The sequence below is a fragment of the Mus caroli genome, chromosome 3 (assembly GCF_900094665.2).
Source record: "Mus caroli chromosome 3, CAROLI_EIJ_v1.1, whole genome shotgun sequence".
NCBI classification, from domain to species: Eukaryota; Metazoa; Chordata; class Mammalia; order Rodentia; family Muridae; genus Mus; species Mus caroli.
Genome location: NC_034572.1, coordinates 25,962,170 through 25,986,786, shown reverse-complemented (window position 1 = coordinate 25,986,786; position 24,617 = coordinate 25,962,170). Strand labels below are relative to the sequence as shown.

The 24,617-nt window shown below is 39.3% G+C and overlaps 1 protein-coding gene across 6 annotated transcripts in view; it reads left to right on the top strand.

Annotated features, from left to right (window-relative positions):
- The window catches only part of Phc3 (polyhomeotic homolog 3), a 68,955-nt gene that overhangs the window by 30,711 nt on the left and 13,627 nt on the right, over positions 1-24,617 (top strand). For 2 of the 6 annotated variants that reach the window (XM_029474910.1, XM_029474909.1), the window contains 8 exons: positions 1,815-2,680; positions 2,966-3,013; positions 7,303-7,456; positions 9,012-9,262; positions 16,696-16,855; positions 21,012-21,126; positions 23,100-23,232; positions 23,324-23,555. In XM_029474910.1, coding sequence (XP_029330770.1) covers positions 1,815-2,680; positions 2,966-3,013; positions 7,303-7,456; positions 9,012-9,262; positions 16,696-16,855; positions 21,012-21,126; positions 23,100-23,232; positions 23,324-23,555 — 1,959 coding nt within the window. Of the gene's footprint in view, positions 1-1,814; positions 2,681-2,965; positions 3,014-7,302; positions 7,457-9,011; positions 9,263-16,695; positions 16,856-21,011; positions 21,127-23,099; positions 23,233-23,323; positions 23,556-24,617 lie in introns of those variants that run through there. The other 4 variants (XM_021157280.2, XM_021157279.2, XM_029474911.1 and 1 more) reach the window with 3 other exon arrangements.

Here is a 24,617-nt window from a genome sequence, read left to right as displayed (position 1 = left end):
CTGGAACTCACTCTGTAGACCAGGCTGGCCTCGAACTCAGAAATCTGCCTGCCTCTGCCTCCCAAGTGCTGGGATTAAAGGTGTGTGCCACCACTGCCCGGCAAAAATATTTTTAGATTAAGCCTCTGTTCTAATACTGAGCTGAAACCTCAGTTCTCCATTTAGAAACAATATCGATTGAAAGTTCTAAATACTCTTTGAGGTATTAATTAGATGTTAATTTCTTTAAAGGACTGCTATAGTTTTTAAACAAATCATTTCATATAATTTTTGCCTCTGTGTATTTGTGCACCTCATGTGTTCTTGGTAACGCAGGAGGCCGAAAGAGGGCATTGGACCCCTGGGACGGGAGTCACAGATAGTTACGGGCAGCGCTGTGGATGCTGGGAAGCAAATCCAGGTTCTCCCTCTGGAAGAGCAAGCAACCAGTGCTCTTAGCTGCTGAGAAGTCTTTTCAGCCTGATCCCTAAATTTTAAATTTTAATCAAATACAAAAATGTTTAAAAAAAAAGTTATTCAAACTTTATATAATGCTTTTGTCATAAATGTGGTTGAATATAAAATGATGTAAGTAATGCTTACATAACTTTTATATTTACATTGCAAGATTGAAAATTCTGTCTTTAGATTTGATATAGATGACTATTTCGTTTGAGGTGGGGGCCAGGGGTAAGTAGAGACTTTGACATGGGGTCTCCTTACAGCCTTGGGTGGCCTGGGACTCACTATGTAGATCAAGCTGGTCTCTAAGTTAGAGATCCGAGTGCCTGTGCCTTCTGAGTGCTAGGATTAAAGGTGTGCCTGTCATGCCCAGCTTAGATGTGTTTGCTTTTGTGCAGTATGAAGCAGTCATTTCAGTTTATCTTCCAGTACATTCAGTTTTTAGTTCTAGATAGGGAGGATTTCATCAGCTTCTGCCCTATGAAGAGGCATCATGGTGGTAACCACTCACAACCTTGGGTGATCCCTGTCTAAGTGTGTCCTTGTTGAGCATCTCTGTGGAGGAGAATCTGATACCAGCCACTGCTTATCCTTCATTCCGGGGCTTCCATTGAGTGGGAAGGGAGAAACACCATCCTTACTTATGTAGCATGATCTCACTTCTTCATTCTCTGCGAGAAATAGATTGCTCACTTAGATTTGGACTGGCTTGAGCACTACAAGATTCAGCCCTGGGTCTTGCAGAATTGGAGTTTTATGTGAAACAATTTTCTTTCTGATCAAACAATTAAGACTTTATCTGAGCTAAAACACTTACTTGGGAAGCTTTCTAGGTAACTGATTTTGCTGTTATTTTGAGACGTGTTTTGTCCTAGATAGGATGAGATCTTTGATCTTGAAGTGACCCTTATGTGTACTGTGCTTGTTGAGTGATAGTGCTTCTTCAGAGAAGAGACAGACTCCAGTGCATAGTCCCAGTGCTAAAAGTTAATGCAGCCATTCTGATGAAGGAAGGTGTAGAACAAATGAAGGCCTATGTATGCGATGGTACATACGTGATTGTATATATGCAGTTGTGCAATGCGATTGTACATATGCAATTATAATAGGCGATTGTACACAGGCGATTGTATGTATGCGATTGTACATATGTGGTTAGGTTGTTTTTCCTTCAGCATTTCACAGTATAGTCACTTGATCCAGTATTTTTAGCTTTGCAAGGAAAATATGTGGTTACAGAATTTCAAATTAATCATAACTAAAAGACTTGTAATAGACTGCTAGTGACTGACATGAAAGCTCTCTTCCTTTAGGTTTATGTAAAACTATTCTGTTTTGAAATCAGTACTAATTGTCATTTTTTTCTCTCACAGCTTCATATTCTCCAATTCAGCCTCATTCTCTAATCAAACATCAACAGATTCCTCTTCATTCACCACCTCCTAAAGTTTCCCATCATCAGCTGATATTACAACAGCAACAACAGCAAATTCAGCCAATCACCCTTCAGAGTCCAAGTCAAGATCCACCCCCATCCCAGCACTGTATCCCACTCCCAAACCATGGCCTTTCTCCGGCTCCCAGTAATGCCCAGTCACAGCATTGCTCCCCAATTCAGAGCCATCCTCCGCCTTTAACTGTGTCTCCCAATCAGGCACAGTCCGCACAGCAGTCTGTAGTGGTGTCTCCTCCCCCACCTCATTCCCCAAGTCAGTCTCCTACTATAATTATTCATCCACAAGCACTTATCCAGCCACACCCTCTTGTGTCTTCAGCTCTTCAAACAGGGCCAAATTTGCAGCAGGCTGATCAGGTACAGTCCACAGCACAGCTGAATCTTCCATCCCATCTTCCACTTCCAGCATCCCCTGTTGTACACATTGGCCCTGTCCAGCAGTCTGCCTTGGTGTCCCCTGGTCAGCAGATAGTGTCCCCAACATCACACCAGCAGTATTCAACCCTACAGTCCTCTCCAATTCCCATCGCAACCCCTCCACAGATGTCGGCATCTCCTCCAGCTCAGATCCCACCACTGCCCTTGCAGTCTATGCAGTCTTTACAAGTGCAGCCTGAAATTCTATCCCAGGGCCAGGTTTTGGTGCAGAATGCTTTGGTGTCAGAAGAGGAGCTACCTGCTGCAGAAGCTTTGGTCCAGTTGCCATTTCAGACTCTTCCTCCTCCACAGACTGTTGCGGTAAATCTACAAGTACAGCCGCCAGCACCTGTTGATCCACCAGTGGTAAGCCCTTGGCAGCTCTTTGACTTTCTTGCTGAACTGAACGTAAATCTGTTTCTCCCACACTATGGTGTACTGCTAAGTCTCAATGACTATGGTCTTTTTAAGTTTGCATTTTTCCTGTGTCAGATTCTGACAATGTATTGTATAAGCAAAGGAAAAACTGTTGTTTGTTTTGGTATGGTTGCATGCTTTAAGTTTGTATGGTTATGAAAGTCCCTCGTTAATTTATTACTATTTAAACAAATCCATCTGCTATCTTTACAGAGTTGATTTTTTTTCCCCAAGGGAATGCATTTGAACCAGTGTCATCTGCACAAAGTTTTTTCTCTTAAGGTGATTATCCTTCATAGCTCCCTTCTGTTGCTTGTATGTTCTTAAACGCATGGTTTACCTAGCTAACCTTTTAGTCGCGTGCACTCAGAAGCCCTGGGCCTTGAGCAGCTCTTCTTTGATGGAAGAGGTATGATTGTATGTGTAACTTTTCTGATGAAATTATGTTCTGTAATTAAAACTGTTAAGAAATTTATTCTATGGAAGAGTTCAACTTTATAAAAAACTGACTGTTTAAAATTTCTATTATACTACGAGAAAAATATATACTTAAATTAGTTTTCAGTTAAAAGGGTAAAAGTTTGAGTTTCTGACTTTGATACCGAGAATGAAAGAGCTGTAACACATGGAGTAAAAGTTTTGAGTAATTGGGTTTCAGTGGCGTGTATCAGAATGAACCTCTAGAAAGGGTCACATGGTGCCGAAAAAGTGTCTTGAAATATTTTTCTTTTTCAAAATTTTCTCTAAAAGAATTATTAAAATTTATAAGAAGATTTATACAAAAATTGAAATAAGGTATTTATGAGTTTAATCAAAAATGACCAAATTCAGTTTCTCACTGAGAAAAAGAATTTTTCTAAAAGGAAGTTTTGTGTCGAACTTTGAAAATCACTCAAGGGCTGGTGAGATGGCTCAGTGGGTAAGAGCACCCGACTGCTCTTCCAAAGGTCTGGAGTTCAAATCCCAGCAACCACATGGTGGCTCACAACCATCTGTAACAAGATCTGACTCCCTCTTCTGGAGTGTCTGAAGATAGCTACAGTGTACTTACATATAATAAATAAATAAATCTTTAAAAAAAAAATTAAAAAAAAAAAAAAAAAAAAACTTTAAAAAAAAAATTAAAAAAAAAAAAAAAAGAAAATCACTCAAAGTCAGACGTGGTTTGATTCTCTTGTTATGCCAGTTCTTGGGCAGCTGGAGCAGAGGATCATGAGTGTGGGCCATCCTGGACTGTCCAGTGAGTTTAAAAGCAGCCCTGCCTGCTTACAGAGTTCCTGCAGAGTAGACTTAAGTAACACTGATTGCAGGAGGGAAAGGGGTTGCACTCTCTTCATTAGTAGAGACATTTGACTCTTAGTCCCCAGTTTATCCTTCTAAGTGATCTTAATAGGCTTAGAGGTGCTGCTCAGTCCTACCTGTTACTACCCTGGGAAGCCAGATAAGTTTACCATTTAATTATGCCTCTGTCTTTTCCTTTAATAGGTTTTTAGAGCACTTAACAACAGGTTTTGTCTTAAGGATGTAGCTCAGTGGTAGACTGCTTGTTCAACATGTGTCAGGCCCTGGTCCAATCCCCAGTACTGCCGAAAGAAAACCATGAAGAACAAAGGTTTAGGGAAAATACAGTACTTTCAAAGGAATCAAATATAATTTAATTTTCTCAACATTTAATTCAGTGTTTGGTTTTTAATGAGTAAACAATAAAATTTCTATAATCCATATTATTTTAAATTATTTTTATAGGAAGACTTTGGATAAACATATTTAGGGTAGAAGTGCCAAAGAAAAACCCACTTTAAATATTAAGTGAGAAATATTTTTGGGTCTCTTTTGCTGACTTTGCTTTCTATTTTGAAAACACAAAGCCACTGTCATTTCTGGAAGTTTCCTCTGTTGCTGTCTGCCTGCATTCTTTTCATATCAGCTGTTGACTAAGTGGCTGTTTTGTTGTTGTTGTTGTTGTTGTTAATAAAAGGGTTTTTTTAATCAAAACCACCCTTGATTATTTCAAGTGCTTAAGTACAGATATGTTTCTTTCCAATAAGATATAAACATTTGAATGAAAAAGGTGAATTATCAAAATAAATCAGTATGTTTTCAGAAAAGATATTTCTAAAACAGAAATAGTTTGTTTGTTTTAAGTTGAGATTCAGGTGTAAGTCAGGCATGTTGAGGGTAGATGATTTAGAGCTAATCAGCAAATTGCCTCAGTTTATTTAGGAAAGGGAGACAGATGGGAATATGGACTTTACTGAGGTAGGTTTGGTGGTCTGCGTTATATTTAGGATAGTTAGTTACAGTTACGAGCTAAATAGAACTTGTGCAAGTTTTGTAATGATCTTGTGAGCAAAACCTCCAGCTAACTGCCTTTCCCAGTAGTTTAGCTGTTGTGTTTAGATGGTTTTTGTGCTGACTGTACCAGATGTGTGTGACATTTCTTTTGCCTCCTTTATTTACCTGTTACCTTGTTTTTCTTTTTTTGGGAGATTACGGGGAGATCTCTGTATTTAACCTCATCTTAAGAATGAAAACTATTTTATAGTGTTCCTTGATGGAAATTTGAAAAGCAGTGCTATTCATGTTATAGCCTTTTATTTTTAAAAAAATACTTTTCAAAAATTATAATTCTGTTCATGGTCAAGCCCTGATTCCTTAAGCGATTTTGTAAGTAGCTGGGTAGCAGTACATGGCAGTGTCAAGGGTGAAGAGAGCTGTGGCAGCTTAGTAGTCATGCTCTTTGTAGGGAAAGTGTAGTCTCTTAAGGGGATGTAATGGGTTAAATCGCACTGTTAATAACGCCAGTTGTCTGGGTCCTCCAGTCAGCTCTGCTCCCACCCCTGTGAGCTGACACTGTGCCAACCCGGTACCAGGAAGGCCTGCTTTATGGTTGCTGATTGTTGTCTCTGTTAGCCCTGAGCTGTTTAGGGCAGTGACTTAGTCTGGGCTGACCTTTACCCTCACATTAAACACTGCTGTTACCATGAGCAGACACTAGTGGCCGGCCGTCCACTGTGTGGTATGCCGTGCCGGGGACCACTTCCACTTGTGAGGTTACGCTTTTGGTGAAACTGTTTTCTAGTTTCTGGGTTGTGAAAAAGTATCTTGCAAATTTTTTTATGTCTATTTAGAACTTGATAATAGTTCAAGATATCATGTTAAGTATAAAATGAGTCTAGTGGGATTTTAGAAGGAATTTTTTTGAGGGAGGTCATATGTTTGTTTTTTCTTGCTGCTGTTCCCATGCGGTATTGCTGTGTGCCCAGGTTGGCCTTGAGCTCAGTATTCTGTCTCAGGCTTCTAAGTGCTGGAGTTACAAGGCTGTGCCACCATTCCTGGACAGATGTTTACTTTATTCTAAATAGATGTTTAGAGTTGGTGTTTTTTTTTTAACTAGTATTACTTGTTGTTGTGTATATATCTTCATAAATAAAACTTCATAGTACCTTACATGGTTTATGCCAGATTCAGAAATCCTGACTATTTTCATATTTAATTCTAGACACCTAAAATTATCAAACTTTTTCAACAATTTGACTAAAAATGTAACACTGGATGCCACTTAAAGTTATTTTATGAATGTTCAGGGTTTTTTTTATTAAGATTTATTACAGTTTTAATTAGTTAAATATTTTTTTAAAAAGTCTCAACCTTTGTAAATTTGAGAGAAAGCTTTGGCACAGGGAAGGAAATGAGCTTTTGACAGCGTTGTGTTAGTAGAGCATCATCTTTCATAAATACCAAGCAGGCAAAGCACTTTCATCTATTATTTTCCAGAGGCACTTTGAAACTTAATCCTTACATTTGATAAAGTGTTAGGTGGGTAATTTTGTTCTAATTTCATGGTTTCATGGCTCCCTCTCTGTGATTTTGATGTCATAGTACTTCAGGAAATCTTCACACTTGGATAAAAGGGGCTAAACCTTCCCATGGGAACCAAAAATAGATCCTATGTATCTTAGGGTGTGTCTACTGTGTTAAAGAAAGATGTTTTCTGCATATATCATACTAGCTTCTAAGAGTTCATTTGATTCTTGAATACAACAGAAAGGGAATGAAAAAATCATTGCTGGCTTTACTGTGGTTTAATAGACAGTAATTTTCATAACTTAGTCTTTAATAATGAGTAATCTTGCATATAATTTCCTTGGCAATATATTGGCCTGACATATATTATTTTGGAAATTTACTTTGAGTGTAAAAAGCGCTAGCACCTACTTTGATTCATAACAGATAGAAGTGAACAGAATCAATGGTATTTTTAAAATAGTTATTTGATAATGTAAAGCAAAATACCCTTTTTTTGAATTTTTTCTAAAAACTCTGTTCAGATGTGACCAGTGTCACTTTGGAAAGCTTCTGTAGCTGGCTCACAGCTTGCTCTCCGTGACACACTACGAGGTCTCAAACATCCTTGTGAGTGCTTCCAAAGTTCTCCCTTCAGGTTGTCAGCATTGTGGTTTGCTTTGCTTCTAAATTTAGTGCATTTAGAATTAAAAAATTTAAATTCAGAATACCTCATTAAATGTATTTTTGGAAATATTTCAAGGTAGTATGGCTTGTCATTGCAGGTTTATCAAGTAGAAGATGTGTGTGAGGAAGAAATGCCAGAGGAGTCTGATGAGTGTGCAAGGATGGACAGAACCCCTCCACCCCCCACCTTGTCTCCAGCAGCTGTCACTGTGGGGAGGGGAGAGGACTTGACATCCGAACATCCTTTGTTAGGTGAGGAAATACAAAGTACGAGGATTCTATTTGATAGATGTCAGTAATAAAATTTTTTTCCATTAGAGATAGTGTTAAACTAACCATTACTGTTGTTAACTGTAGCAAAAGATAGATTATATTTAAAAAATTTAAATGTATGAAGAATATTGTCTTATTAAAAAATAAAAATTCTTGTTTTCTTGGAAAATTCTTTAACAGCAGTGTAAAGTTATTGGTTTATAAAACCTTTAGTACCACCCAAAGAAAACATGATGTTTCAAGCATTATAATTATTACTGGCTAATACAGATGTGTTTCATGTGCCAACTCACATTCCTGTTTTAGCTATTTCTTATTTAAAAATTAGAATAAGAGACTGGGGAGATGGCCCAGTGTGTAAAGCACTTGTTGCTCAAGTATGAGGACCTGAGTTCAAATCCCCAGAGTCTATATAAAGCTAGGCACAACAGCACATACCTATAATCCCAGTGTTCCCATAGTTAGAGGAGACAGGAGAATAACCAGAAACTCGAGGGAGGGCCAGGTAGCCTGATGTGATTATCAGCAAATAACAAAAACACTCCATCTAAAAATAAGTAGAGTCAGAGATCCACATCCAGGGCTGTCCTCTGACTTTCACACATGCTTTCATGTATGTGCTTGTACACACACACACACACACACACACACACACACGCACAGTATAAATCAGACTAGTAGGAGATTATGTTAGGGGCTGGCTACTTGCTGAGCATGCACAGAGCCTTGGTTTCAGTCCCTAGCACCATATAGAAAGCCCCAGGCATGATGACAGTGCCTCTAATCTCAGCATTAAGTGAGGTGCAACATGAAAGCATTGGCCATGACACCAGTGGTCGGCAAGTGACTTTTGTACGCATGCCTTCTTTCTTCAGAGTTCTGTTCTCACTAAAAGCCTACATATTAGCTGTTCCACCTCTCTGCGTTAGCACTGACAGTCAAGGGTTGATGCTACTGTGAGTAGTGACTCCTTCCCAATAGACATTTTCCGCTCAGTCTTACTTGGGCCTGCTATGTGATCATGCAGCATTTCCCCAGTCAACACACACAGCAACACAGAAGTTGAAAGAAAGCAGCATGCCTTCTGAGAGGATTCAGAAGAGCTTCCTGCTCTGAGGCTACAGCCTGTAACCTGCCCAAATCACTGAAATTCCTACTTCTATGGATTTGGGGGTCCTTTTGAATTTTTTAAGTGAATATATGTCCATCTGAATCATGTGGAATAGACAGGAAAGTAAGATATTTATTATCTATGTAGCTTAAAAATGGATAGAAACTCAATTGACAACTTTTGTAGTTTTTCTTGAGATGATATTTAGGGCATTTGCAGGTTCTATGGGGAAAATAAAAATATGTAGGTGCTAATTTTGAGCATATTAGTGTAGTCTATAGAATGGGGATGTTGTATGGATTAAATGAGACAGAGGTGTGATGTTCTTGGAGAACAGTAGATGTGCAGTCCTCTTGTGCTCACTCCTAAGCCCTTTCATCTCTGTAGGGCACATGGCTAACCAGGAAATCCCCTTTCTTTCAGAGCAAGTGGAGTTGCCTGCTGTGGCCTCAGTCAGTGCTTCCGTGATCAAGTCTCCATCAGACCCCACCCATGCCTCTGCTCCTGCACCTCCACTCCTCATCCCTGCTGCTTCCACGAGGAGCAGCAGCACTTCTCTGGCCAGCAGCACTCCCAGCCTGGAAAACAAGCCTCCACAGGCTATTGTGAAACCACAGATTTTGACCCACGTTATAGAAGGCTTTGTGATTCAGGAGGGGCTGGAGCCGTTCCCTGTAAGTCAGAAGCTTATTTGTGTTTTTAAAATTATTTGTAGTGACACAACACTGTCTTAAAACAATTTTCTACTATTGTTCTCTAAGAAAATGCTTGTAATTTTAAATTTCAAGATTGACTTGTTTTTAAATGTAGAATTTTAGCTGTCTAATCTTTTAATGTATTTCTCTATACAGGTTCTGAGACTTTTTCACCCCCTTTGGTTTTTCATGACAGGGTTTCTCTGTGTGGCCCTGGCTGACCAGGATGGATTTTAACTTATAGAGATCCACCTGCCTCTGCCTCCTGAGTGCTGCGTTTAAAGATGTGTACCACCTCTGCTTGGCCTGAGACATTTTGTACTAGCCATTTCTGATCTTAACTCTGCTTGTCTGTCTGGAGATGCTTTTATGATGTGTCAGAATTAAATATGTTAATGTATCTAGCATTTACTAGCCATAGCTATTACTGATTGTTACCAGTGTAGTGTCAATTACACCTTCACTTTTTCTTCTACTTGTTTGTTTGTTTATTTTTCTTTCCTATTTTACATCCTGACCACAGTTTCCCCAACTCTTCTCCTCCCAGTCCTCCACCTCCATCTGTTTCCCTTCAGAAAAGAGCAGCCAGTCCTCCCAGGGATATCAAACAAACGTAGCATATCAAGTTGCAGTAAGACTAAGCACTTCACCTTGTATAAAGACTAGACTAGGGGACTGGAGAGATGGCTCAGTAGTTAAAAGCACCAACTGCTCTTCTGAAGGTCCTGAGTTCAAATCCCAGCAGCCACATGGTGGCTCACAACCATCCGTAATGAGATCTGACATCCTCTTCTGGTAAAGACAGCTACTGTGTACTTAGATATAATAATAAATAAACCTTAAAAAAATAAAAAAGACTAGACTAGGTAATCCAGCAGGAGGAAAAGAGTTCCAAAAACAGGCAAAAGAGTCAAAGACAGTCCCTGCTCCCACTGTTAGGAGTCCCACAAGAAGACCAAGCTACACAACTAATACATGCAGAGGACCTAGGTCAGACCAGCTCCTTGAGTCAGTTCAGTCTCTGTGAATCCTTATGGGACCAGGTTAGTTGATTCTGTGGATGTGTGTGTGTGTGTGTTTTGACCCCTCTGGGTCCTGCAATCCTTCCTCCCTCTCTTCCACAGATTTCTGAGCTCCCACCTAACATTTGACTGTGGGTCTTTGTATCTGTTTCCATCAGTTGCTGGATGAAGCATGCTAGCCTCCTGTTTATTAGGACTATTATTAGGGATCATTTTATTGACATTCTTTTTTTCCCCAAACTTGTTTGGTTCTATCCTAGGTGTGTGTGCTACTCGTTCCTTGGTGTTTAACCTCCCTGGGTTGTTGGATTATAGCATGATTATCCTTTATTTTACAGCTAATGTCCACTTATGGTACATACCTTGTTTATTTCTCTGGGTCTAGGTTACTCAGGGTGAATTTTTCTAGTTCTATAGTATGTGGGGTTTGCTTTAATCCAATATAAACCCAACATAAGTCAAATCATAGCTCAATGAAGTTGACAAAAAATTGGCCACAGAACAGACTCAGGAGCTAAACTACGACCTGTAGAAGTGCTGCACAGCATACTTAAAGGATTAAAGCATGACACTTTAATAAAGCAAGGGGGAGCAGGGTGGGCTGAAGTACTGTCCAATCACATTTTGATATGAGGTTGAGCAAGGGAGTTTTCACCAGTCAGGTGAGGAGTTGGTTCCTGGGCCTAGGAGCATGAACTTGTGGGACCCTGCCATCAAGGTGGAGAAGTTGCCCTTGAGATGTCTGCACTCAGACAAATGTCTCCTTGGGCTACCTGGACTCTGACGACTGTTTTCTTACAACAGAAGCTGTTAGCTATTGGAAAGTCCCCAGCTCCCCTGGGACCTGGGACCTTGAATTTAGCTTCTTCCTATGATTGAATGGAGTCTAAAAATGAAATGGTAGTACTTAGAATAAGTCTCTTTTGCTTGTTCCTAACAGTACCATCCATTTTGCCTGCAAATTTCATGATGATTGTTTTTAACAGCTGAGTAATACTCCTTTGTGTGAATGTACCACATTTTCTTTAACCATTCTTTGGTTGAGGGACATCTAGTTTGTTTCTGGTTATTATGAGTATAACTGCAGCGAACATGGTTGAGCAAATGTTCTTGTGGTATAGTGGCACATCTTTTGGGTATATGTCCAGGAGTAGTATAGCTGGGTTTTGAGGTAGATCTATTTCTGGTTTTCCGAGAAACTGCCTAATTGCTTTCCAGAGTGGCTGCACAAGTTTCCACTCCCACCAGCCGTGAGGCTTGTTCCCTTGCTCCACATCCTCACCAGCAGAAGCTGTCATGAGTGTTTTTGATCTTAGCCATTTTGACAGAGTCATTTTGATTTGCATTTCCTCAGTGGATGGCTAAGGATGTTGAACATTTCTCAGCCATTTGAGATTCCTCTGTTGAGAATTCTCTGTTTAGATCTGTACACCATTTTTCAAATTGAACTTTTTGGTTTGTTGGCATCTAGTTTCTTAAGTTCTTCATATATTTTTAATATTAGCCCTTTGTCAGATGTGGGATTGGTTAAAATCTTTTTCATTCTGTCGTTTTGTCCTATTGAAGGTCACTTTTGTCTTACAGAAGCTTTTCAGTTTCATGAGGTCTTATTTATTAATTGTTTATCTTAGTTCCTGTGCTATTGGTGTTCTGCTCAGGAAGTTGCCTCCTGTGCCAGTATTTTCAAGACTAATCGTCTATCAGGTTCAATGTGTCTGATTTTATGTTGAGGTCTTTGATCCATTTGGACTTGAGTTTTGTGCCAGAATCTATTTGCATTCTTCTACTTGCAGACATCTGGTTAGACCAGCACCATTTGTTGAAGATACTTTATTTTTTCATTGTATAATTCTGGCTTCTTTGTAAACAAACAAGCAAACAAACAAACAAACAAAAAACCAAAAAAACCAGATGATCAAAGTGTGTGGATTTATTTTTATTTATTTTATTTTTAAAATTTATTTATGTATGTGAGTACAGTACCTGTCTTCAGACACACCAGCAGAGGACATCATATTCCATTGCAGATGGTTATGAGCCACCATGTGGTTACTGGGAATTGAACTCAGGAACCCTGGAAGAGAGCAGTGTTCTTAACCACTGAGCCATCTCTCCAGCCCCTACCTATCTGTTTTTATGCCAACAACCATATAGTTTTTATGACTGTTGCTTTGTACTAGAGCTTGAGATCAGAGATGATGTTGTCAGAAGTCCTGTTATTGTACAGGACGTTAAAGATATCCTGGGCTTTTTGTTTTTCCATATGAGGTTGAGTATTTTTCTTTCAAGGCCTGTAACAAAAAGGTTGTATTGGAATTTTGATGGGAATTACATCGAATCTTTAGGTTGTGGTGAGATAGCCATTTTTCCTATGTTAAGCCTACTGACCCATGAGCATAGGAGAGCTTTCATCTTCTAATAACTTCCTCAAAGGCTTCATACAGGCCTTTCACTTGCTTGGTTAGAGTTACTCCAAGATATTTTATACTATTTGTGGCTATTGTGAAGGGTATTGTTTCCCTAATTATTTCTTTCTCAGCCTGTTTGTCATTTGTATGTAGGAAGGCTACTGATTCTTGTGAGTTAATTTTGTATGTAGCTACCTTGTAGAAAATGTTTATCACTTATAGGACTTCCCTGGTGGAATGTTTAGGGTCACTTATGTATGATATCTGTATGAATGTATATCTGCCAATAAAGATACTTTGATTTCTTCCTGTCCTGTTTGTATCCCCTTGATATCCTTCAGTTGTCTTATTGCTCTAGGTAAGACTTCAAGACTTCAATTATATTGTATAGTATGGAGAGAGTAGACAAACTTGTTATGTTTTTGATTTTAGTAGAATTGTTTCTGATTTCTCTCCATTTAAGTTGATGTTGATTGTAGTCTTGCTGTAAACTGCCTTTATTTAGGTATCTTTTGTATTCCTAATATTTCAAGACCTTTAGTCATGAAGGGGTGCTAGATTTTGTTAAAGGTCTTTTCTGCATTTAATGAGATGACCATGTGGTTTTTGTCTTTTTGTTTGTTTATATGGTGGGCTAAATTTATTGATGTATGTATGTTGAGATATCTCTGTATTTCTGGGATGATGCCTGCTTGATCATGGTCGATGATCTTTTTGGTGTATTCTTAGATTCTGTTTGTAGTCAGTTTATTAAGAATCTCTGCATCTATGTTTATAAGGGAAATTGGTCTGTAATTTTCTTTCTTTATTGAGTCTTTATGTGGTTTGAGTATCATGGTGACTGTAGCATCATAAAATGAATTGGGCAATGCTGTTTCTGTTTCTGTGTTGAGAAGTAAATTGACAGATATTGGCATTAAACCTTCTTTGAAAGTCTGGTGGATCTATCTATCCTGTGCTAGATCCATCTTGCCCTGGGCTTACATTCATTGATCGGTTGGCTTTTAATTACTGCTTCTAATTCACTAGAGGTTATAAGTTTGTTTAAATTGCTTATCTCATCCTTATTTAACTTTGGTAAGTGGTATGTATCAAGAAAATTAGACATTTTTAGATTTTCCTATTTAATAGAGTACAGGTTTTTAAAGCCTTCCTCATGACTCTCTGGATGTCCTTGGTGTCTGTGGGTATGTCCCTATTTTCATCTCTACTTCGTTAAACTGGAACTTCTTTTTCTACCTTTTAATTAATTTGGATAAGGGTTTGTCAGTTTTACTCATTTTTGCAAAGAATCAACTCTTTGTTTCGTTGATTTTTTTTTTTTTTTTTGGTATTTTTTTTTTTTTTTTTTTTTTTTTTTGATTTCAGCCCAGAGTTTAATTTTTTTTTTCTGTCTATTTCTTTTGGGTGTGACTTCTTTTTTTTTTTCTTCTAGAGCTTTCAGGTGTGCTGTTAAGTTACTATTATTGGATCTCTCCGTGTTTTTTTTTTTTTGTTATTTATTTCTTTTCTTTTCTTTTCTTTTCTTTTCTTTTCTTTTCTTTTCTTTTCTTTTCTTTTGGTTTTTCAAGACAGGGTTTCTCTGTATAGCCCTGGCTGTCCTGGAACTCACTTTGTAGATCAGACTGGCCTCGAACTCAACAATCTGCCTGCCTCTGCCTCCTAAGTGCTGGGATTAAAGGCTTGTGCCACCATGCCTGGCATTTTGTTTTTGTTTTTTAATATAGACACTTTTTAGCCTTTGGCGGTCAGATAGGATGCAGGGAGTTTTTTCTATTTTCTTGTATCTGTTGAGACTTACTTTATGTCTGACTGTGTCTCCAGTTTTAGAGACAGTTCCATAAGGTGCTAAGAAGAGGGTGTAGCCTTTTGTGTTTAGATGGAATGTTCTGTAAGTATCTGTTAGGTCCCTTAGGTAGATGACGTCGGTCAGCTCCAGTGTTCTCCTTGTTTAGTTTTTGTCTGGATGACCTGTCCACTTGTCGGAAGGCAGTATTGAAGTCTCTCACTTCAGTGTGTGACAGGCGATACTTGATTTAAGCTGTAGTGGGGTTTCTTTTATAAGTGTAGTTGCCATCATTTTTCATGCATAGATGTTGAGAATTGCAATGTCCTCTTGGTGGAGTTCTCCTTTGTTTATATAGGGTCTTTTACTGTTTTCTGACTAGTATTTTGTAAGATATTAAATGCTACTTTCTACATCCATTTGCACAGAATGCATTTTCCATGCTGGACCCTGAGGTGATGTCTATTGCTGATATTAACGTATATTTCATGGATGTAGCAGAAGAAGGGTGGATCCTGTTTTCAAATCCATTTTGTCTGTGTCTTTTTATTATGAAATTTGAGAACTTTGATATTGAGAGATATCAATGAACAATATTTGTTGATTCCTATTTTCTGTTGTGGTGTGTGTGTTTGTGTGTGTGTGTTTCTCTTTTGATTTGCTGGTCTGGGATAATTTATTCCTTGCATTTTCTTGCTTTAACCACTTTAGGTTGGAGTTGTTCTTCTAGTACCTTCTGTAGGGCTGGATTTGTAGATAGAGGTTGCTTAAATTTGGTTTTATAATGAGTTGTCTTATTTTCTCTACCTATTGTGACTGAAAGTTTTGATGGATGTAGAAGACTATGTTGAAATCTTTGCTCTTTGTAGAGTCTTCAGCTTCTCTGTCCAGACCCTTCTGGCTTTTAGAGTCTCCATTGAGAAGTAAGGTGTTATTCTAATATGTCTGCATTCCTATGTTACTTGGTCTTTCCCCCTTGCAGCTTTTAATATTCTTTTGTTGTTCTGTACACTTAGTGTTTTGATTTTTACATGCCAAAGGGGATTTGTTTTCTGGTCCCGTCTGTTTAGTGTCACTGTACTTTTAAAAGCCACCAGCAAGATGGCACAGTAGGTAAAGGCCATTTCCATGCTAACTTGGCAACCTGAGTTTGGTCTGTGGAACTCACATAAAGGTAGAAACAGCATAACTAACTCCATCAAGCTGTTCCCTGCTGTCCACATGTGTGCTTGGTACATGCTTTCCCCTTCACTTATCATCACCATCAGAATAATATTAATTTTAAAATTTTAAGTTGGGCCTGCTGGTGCATGCCTGTAACCTTAGTTAATTAGGCTGTTGATGTTGGATTTCAAGTTCAAGGCCAGTCTGGATAACTTAGCAAGATTATCTCTCAAAATAAATTAATACAGAAAAAGATATAGGAAAAAAAAGTCTGGGGGCAACGTGAACTGGGGAGAAGGCTCAGCTTGTAGGTAAAGAATCCCCTATGCAAGTATGAACACACTCATGACTGACCTTCACCACCAAACTACAAAATGTCTGGACACAACCATGCAGTAGAGAGCTCGTCTTGGGTATTCAAGGTACTAGGAAAAAGAGATAGTTGCTGAATAATATTGTGAAACATTAGGCTCTGCATGGATGTTGCATAGGAATATAAACCCAGCATTGGACAGAGGCTGAGCAAGAGGATCTACGTAGTGAGAAGTGATCTGAAAAACATTCTAAGGCAACAGATGAGGGTATAGCTCAGTGCAAGACCTTGGAGTCAATACCTAGAACTACAAAATACATCAATTCAAACATCAACTGCTTCCCCTTCAACTCCCAAATACACTGAGAGTTGGGACCTTTGCTTTCCCTTGGTGAGGGGTCATCTGATCCCTTCTCTTCCAATATTAAAAGTGCAAAGAGTCATTTGATTGTAAGACTTTTTAAAAGCTCCATACCTGAAGCCGCAGTACAGTCTATTTGACAGACCCTGCAGCATATATTCTACTGGCGAGCAGTAGTGTGTGTGCATAGACTACCTTTTACCTGAGGGATAATTGGTAGCTTTAATGATTGGATCTGATCACCGAGTAAGTAAATGTCACAGATAGCATTCATGCCAAAGTGGTCATTTTAAAATTAAACTCACTTATTTCTGAATTATTTTTATGTATTATTTTTATTCTCTTTTTCCATTTAAAGGTGAGTCGATCATCACTGCTGATAGAACAACCTGTGAAAAAGAGGCCTCTTCTGGGTAATGAGGTGGTAAACTCTGTGTGTGCTCAGCCGGAGTTGCAGAATAACACAAAGCATGCAGATAACTCATCCGACACAGAGATGGAAGACATGATTGCTGAAGGTCTGTGGATCTCATAAACCCTTTATTCAACCTAGGCGTTTACTTCTTGAAATAGGGTGTGGTTTTTTAGTCTCCATAGATTTGCACTTGGAAAGAATTCAGATTTGTTTACATACTCACTGTATGTACTTGACTAGAATAGGGCAAGCAAACCAGTCTTATAATTAAACAACAAAAAAGCCCAACAACATTGATGTTGATTTGATGTCTAGGTAGGGCAAGTTCTATCATACATGAGAGAAAGTATTTTAACATTTTTTTGAATCAAGACAACCAATTCTTGCTTTTAAAAAGCAGACCTAAGTAACATGAATATTTTATTGAATTTGCTTAAAAATAAAGAACATCTGTGTATTTGGTTTTAGACTTGTTACTGTGATGTCTGATATGAGATTTTAGGTTTTTCTTTAACAAGCATATGTAGGTTGTGTAAAGCATAGACTCTTAATCTCAGGGTCAGGGGTTCAAACTCCACATTGAGTGCCAAAATGTTGTTTTTAAAACAAAATCCCAAATGTTTGATTTACCAAGTGAAGACTCAGGAGCCAGATGCTGTGGTGAAAGCCTGCGAGCTCAGAGAGGCAAAGAAAGCATCCAGCTAACCTTCCTACTCTACCTACCAATGTTCCAGAAGGAAACAACTCCTCCTCCTCCTTCTCCTCTTCCTCCTCCCCTCCTCCTCCTCCTCCTCTAACCCCCTTCTTCCTTCTCCTCCATGCTGTCTAAATATCCTTCAACTCAAAAGAGCCTGCTTTCTCTTTCCTGGGCTTTCTTATGTTCACTCTCTATCAGCTGGTTGCTTGCTCCACCTCTTGACTGAACTTGACTTTATTTAGCTTTTGTTTACAGGAAGTTCTTAGATTAAAGCTGTGTGCTGGGGCTGAGCCACACCACAATAAGAAACAGGTTTTTCCAGTTCATAATCTCAGGTTTCACAATGTGATCAAATATCCTGCAACTGTGCTGTCCTTATTGTAACTGGATGGATATTCTAGTTACATTAAGGATGTTCTCGTCAGTCAATAGATGATAACATCTGTTTGAAGAGAAAAGTACTGGGCTGGAGAGATGGCTCAGTGGTTAAGAGTACCAACTGCTCTTCCGAAGGTCCTGAGTTCAAATCCCAGCAACCACATGGTGGCTCACAACCATCCGTAATGAGATCTGATGCCCTCTTCTGGTGTGTCTGAAGACAGCTACAGTGTACTTAGATATAATAATAAATCTTTAAGAGAGAGAGAGAGAGAGAGAGAAGTATTGCTGGGTGTTGGTGGCACACGCCTTAAATCCCAGCACTCGGGAGGCAGAGGCAGGTGGATTTCTGAGTTCGAGGCCAGCCTGGTCTACAGAGTGAGTTCCAGGATAGCCAGGGCTATACAGAGAAACCCTGTCTCAAAAAACCAAAAAAAAAAAAAAAAGAGAGAGAGAGAGAAAAAAAAAAGTACTGTTAATCTCCTTACTGTGAAAGACTCCTCCTCAACTGACTCTATTTTAATACTGAATATCCCTTATAAATCCAAGCGATAAAATGTCTGAGGGGGAAACAAACACGGGAAGATACAAAAATGATGTTCTCTGCCTTGAGTCTCCTGTTTAACACCAGCAAATGCTTATACTGTGTTTCTTGTTTCTAATGAGGCTCTGAATGTGGTTAAAAAGAAAGACTAACCAACAAAACAAAGCAAACTAGCTGTATCATGTAGGAGGATCTTCATGAGAGATTGTTGTTGATCATTTTGATCATGATCCTACAGTTGCTGTTGCTTTGTTTGATGTATTTAGTCAGGACTTAAAATAGTGAACTCATTAACATCTTTCCCTTAGTAATTATCCTTACTATGTCTAAAATTAATTTATTCTTTTACAAATATTTATTGAGCTTGTGTTACTATATTGTGTGTCTCCATGCATTGTTAAGTTTAGCAAAATGGCAAGTCCGTAAGCAAATACCCACATTCCCTTTGACTCTGACAGGATGGCACCGGTCAGTTGGTATTTTATAAACTTTTGCAAAGTATTCATCATTTTACTTCTTATTTGAACAACCAAGCCTGTGATAGGTAACACTTGACTTTTACTAACTTTTGGTTATTATTTCAAGTTCAGTTGATTCTTTCTGATGTAAAAGGTTGTTAACCATGAAATGTTGCAAACATACCTGGGGAGAAGGATCTGCCGAGTCCTTGTTACAAGGCTCATGCAGGACTGAGGCCCAGCTCAGCTGCGCTGCCACACTCACCTCGTGCATCCTTTGCTTTTCTCCCTCCCACCCTTCCCCGTGTCCACTGTCTTCTCATTCCACCTCCTTTGCTCTCTCTGGATTATAGTCATTTTATTTCACCGAGACAGTGGGACATCTTAAAAGCAGGTATTTTCTAAAATAATTAAATAGCAAGATTCTTTGGTTGAGTGAGTCTGTCTCTGGCCCAGGCTTTCCACATCAGTCCAGGTGCAAGTGATACTCCAGAGAGTCACTAGCAAATTCCAAGGGCAGACGTGAAGGTTAGGACTGACAAGCGGCTTTGTTCCAGCCAGCTCTAGGTTTTTGGAAGGGGCAGAATATTTCAGTTTTTAGAAATTACATTTAAATTTGTTCTTTGAAAATATCATACATGTATATAATGAGTTTTGATTAAATGCACTCCACATGGTCCCTTTCAGCTTTTCCCACTCAACCACTACCACTGAGGAACTACCAAGAGACCATTCTGCAAGTCTCTCAAAGCTTTGCTTCAGAGACTTTTAAAAATTTACACAACTGTGTAAAATACCTAATAACATGCTACTACTGTTGCTATTGAGAAAGGGAAGAAAACAAAGAGATGCTGTTTAAGAATAGCATACCACTGAAGCAGGGCATCAGTTTATTCTTGATAAGACATTCCTTCTCTCAACTTTGTGCCCTGCCTCCACTGAGTTCAGTTAGTGCTACCAGTATGTACATGGGTTTGGAGTCCACTGGAGCATGTGCAAACTACCAGGGGCCACAGACCTGAGGAAAAATGACTCTCCTTACCCAGATACTATCTGCTGATACTTGCTCCACAGCTGGGACCCTGTGTAAGGGACAAGGTTTTTTAAAGATTTATTTATTATTATATGTAAGTACACTGTAGCTGTTTTCAGATACACCAGAAGAGGGCATCAGATCTCATTAAGGATGGTTGTGAGCCACGGTTGCTGGGATTTGAACTCAGGACCTTCAGAAGAGCAGCTAGTGCTCTTAACTGCTGAGTCATCTCTCTAGCCCGAAAGGGACATTTTTTTTTTTTTTTTACAATTTTTACAGTTTTATCCACACTATAACTAAATCAATGATCCTTGCATACATACCAAGGTAGTTGAATACATATACATACCTGGTTACATACATACTTGCAAACATACCAAGGGAGAGAATTTCCTTTAAATGGCAACTCCTGGGCTGAAGATGTAGACCATTTGCCTAGGATGTGAGAAGCCCTAAGTCTGATTCCCTGCACCACATACAAAATACAAACCAAGAAGGCCACTTCCTGCTCTGTGATGTCATTAGTAAAGAGGATGTGCCTCGAGCCCTGCCCGAGCCAGCTGTTTCTCCACTTGCTTCAGTTCTTTGGGAAAGGTCATACAGATTGAGCTGTTTGCTTTTGGTGTTGTTTCTGAAGCAGGAGATAAGAGTGAAGGCGAGGGCTGGGGTTAGATTCTTACTTAGTAGGGAACACTGTGGAAAACACACCAGTACTTGGACTTATGAGTGTGTTTGAGACTTAAAAGCAGAATTAATTTTATTTAATATTAAAAGGAAGTTTTGTAAATTGGTTATACATATCTTTATAATATTGGTTATACACCACAGGTCCCTTAGTTAAATACTTTATGTGTCCCACTAAAATAAACATGAGTTTCTCCAATTGGAAGCCTTTCTCCTCTCCACTAGGATGTAAATCTTCAGAGCTTAGAGTACCAAGTTTCTATCCTGTACTCTAATATCTGAACTGTCCCTTCTAGTGGATGGTGTGTATATGGCACTCACCTTCATTTCTCAGAACCTAGCCAAGTAGCTTTGGAATCAAAAAAGGTGAAGAACGATTGGTCTGACTGTGTTACATAACTGAATTAGAGGCTGAAGGAAAGTTTGACACACGCAAATATTTGGCCTTTCTCCTTTTTTTAGAGACATTGGAAGAAATGGATAGCGAGTTACTGAAGTGTGAATTCTGTGGAAAAATGGGATATCCTAATGAATTTTTACGGTCCAAACGATTCTGTACTATGTCATGCGCCAAAAGGTATGTTGGAATGCTGTGCTTGGTAATTTCTTAGTAATTTCTGCAGAAAGTCAAGACAGGTTACAGTTGAACATAGGTAGGAGTGAGATCTGACAACCCAGGGAAGGTTAGGTGCCATCTGCAGCGGTTTACTGTGCTGCTATGTCATTACTAGAATTCACTACGTGATAAGTTGTATAATAATGCAGTTTCATAATATCCTGTATCGAAGCAGCAATCTCTGGTGTAAGGATATGGTGTGGAGAATCTCTCCTGTAGCATGATTAGTATGTTATAGAATCTTAGTTTTGTGGTTTAAAAATTAATTACTAATTATTAATTAAAATTATTTCTATGTAGGATCTTGCTCTATAACCCTGACTGGCCTGGATTTATGGGGACCAGGCTGGTCTCCAGCATGCAGTTTCTGCCTCTCAGGTGCTGGGGTCATAGCATGGGTACCAGCTTGCCTAGATAGTCTATAAAGATTAATATCGGGGCTGGAGAGATAGCCTAGCAGGTGGGAATACCTGATGATCTTTTGGAAGACCTAGGTGTGTTTAGGTTGATTATTTTGAAATTCATATTCTCTTAAGAAGCCAGTGAATTTCCTGCTTGAACATACCATTTTGTATAGTTGCTGCAGAACTACAGCTAGTTGAACTTACCGTTAGAATAAGTGTATGTGGGAAGGCTTAGAATAGGAGCGGGTTTCTTTCAAAAGTGAGCTTATGGTTTCAGTCCACTGCTCAGATGTTTATTCATGAGTAGTGGCAGGTCTGTCATTGGATGATGTTGGATTTATATTTTAACTTGAATTTCAGTTTGCATAAAACACACGAAAGAACAGTAGTTTTCTAATACTGGTTAGAAATACTTGGAAGTTTGGGAAATTGTCTTTGAGGATATTCTAAACCTCTTGACTATTTAGAATATATCAGGACACTTAATATTACCTGTCATTCCCCTTCTCCCAGAGATGATGACTGGTTAGGCACATAGTATACGTCTGATGATCCTCCTTAGACAGTCGGGCCTAGCACAGCGAAGCAGGGCTGAGAGAACAAGGAAGAGAGACTGTCAGGTCGGTGAGTCACCGCTGGGCTTTACATGGTTATGTAGCTCTCAGTCTTGGAGAGCTAACTGTAGAATTATGTTAGTAAGTTTGGTCACGTGATGTACTAGTTAGAAATCAAAGCATGGCTGAGCCCACAGGCAAGCCCAGAATGCACAGCAGCAGCAGCAGGGTGTCAGTTATTCTCGTAGCTCTCAGGGCACATCTGTGTATTAGTTCTCATAGTATTCTTTATTTCCATCTCTGACATGTTCATAAAACATAGCAAAATTACTTGTATTATTCTAGAATAGTTATCAATAAAATTAATGTGTGTGAATGTTTTACCTCCAAGAATATATGTGCACTGTGTGTGTACCTGATGTGGAAGGCAGAAGAGAGAACATTGGATCCCTGCAAGGGGGTTTCAGACGGTTGTGAGCCTCCATTGTGTGCTGGTCTGCACACATATGTGCTACTGTATCTGCAAGACACATCTGCATACTCCTTTCCATATACACTAAAAAGAATAAGACAAAACAAAACTATAAATATATTACTTGAAAATAGTTTAAATAAGCATTGGAACTATTTATTATAAAGTATCTCTTCTGGGACGATGAACTTTCTTGCTGCTTTGCAAATTATCTTCTGCATTTTGCAGGTTTCTCATTATTCTTGTATAAGCAGGAGAAAATATCATTACCTTGTTAGGGGTGTCTAGTATTATGTTGAGGGATATTTTATGATATACACAGAGGCCATTTTTGACCTGAAGCATAACTAAATCCATTTAATAAGGTGGGTGTACTGTGTGAGGTACTAGTACTAGATACTAAGTATCTAGTACTTACTGTGTCACGGTTGAACTTTAAAGGGACAGATAAATACTATGGGCTGTCCCATATATTGCTTAATTTTTCTTTCTTGAATTTCTTAGGTACAACGTTAGCTGTTCTAAAAAATTTGCACTTAGTCGTTGGAATCGTAAGCCTGATAATCAAAGTCTCGGGCATCGGGGCCGTCGTCCAAGTGGCCCTGAAGGGGCAGCAAGAGAACATATCCTTAGGCAGGTCTGTAGAAAGCTTGCTTCAATGTACAATGTCCTTTTCAGAACTACAAGGGAAGTGCAATGCTGTATTATACTTGTACTGCATTTTCCAGCTTCCAATTACTTATCCATCTGCAGAAGAAGACTTGGCCTCTCATGAAGATCCTGTGCCTTCTGCTATGACGACCCGTCTGCGAAGGCAGAGTGAGCGGGAAAGAGAGCGAGAGCTTCGAGATGTGAGGGTTAGGAAGATGCCTGAGAATAGTGACTTGCTCCCAGCCGCACAGACTGAGCCCTCCATATGGACGGTCGACGACGTCTGGGCCTTCATCCATTCTTTGCCCGGTATGTAACTCACCACCCGAGCCTGGATGTTTTTCTTGTGCCTTCACAAGAAAATGTTAAATCTATCCACGCCTTTGGCAGTTAAGGCTAGAGAAACAGTGCATGTGAAAGTTAAAATGGTTAAATGGTGTTTGCTTTTGAAATGCGACCGTCTTCCTCTTTCTCATTCCCTCAGCCTGACTGCACTCTTTCATATCCTAAAGTGAATAAAGACTGGATGATTCTGCTTCTTCTGGGAAGCCCAGCAGACAGCTGGGGCTTCACTGCCTGACTCTCGGGAGTCAGCAGTGTGAAGCAAACACTGCTGTGTTGCTGTTGTATTTCCTCAGCTAGCTCCTTTTGAAACTGAGACAAGGAAGGCCATATTGTGCATATTTTGGAAAGCTAATCAATACTATAGAATAGGGTAATTTTGCTTTCTTTTTGGAAAGCTATATTCATTTGTATTAGGATTCTCTAGAATCACAGAACTGATGGGTAGTAAACTGCAGTGCACTCCCAACAATGGTCAGCAGCAGCTGTGAATGGAAGTCCAAGGATCTAGCAGTTGCTCAGTCCCACAAGGCAAGCAGGCGAAGAAGAGAGAGTAAATCTTCCTTCTTCCAGTGTTCTTATATAAGTCTCCAGCAGAAGTTGTGGCCCATATTAAAGGTGTGTGCCATCACATCTTTAATCCCAGATGACCTTGAACTTGGAGATTTTCCTGTCTTCACCTTCTGGAATCCATAGCCACTATGCCTCCAGATCTCTATGCCAAGATCCGGGTCAGAAACTTCTATCTCCCAGCCTCCAGATTAAGATCATAGGTGAGCCTTCCAGTTCTAGATGTAGTTCATTCCAGATACAGTCAATTGACCACCAGGAATAGCCACTACATTCATCCTAATGCTAAGGGTAGCCTTATGTTTTCCTGTTCTCTTTTTGGTACAACTCTCACCAGCTTCAGCTCCCTTTTTCTTTAAGCAACAGTTTTTTGTATCTACATTCCTCTAAGGGGTTGGCAGCCAAAGAAAATGGAGCCTTTGTTTGCAGTGAGAGCCACACTAAATGTATGTTAGGACA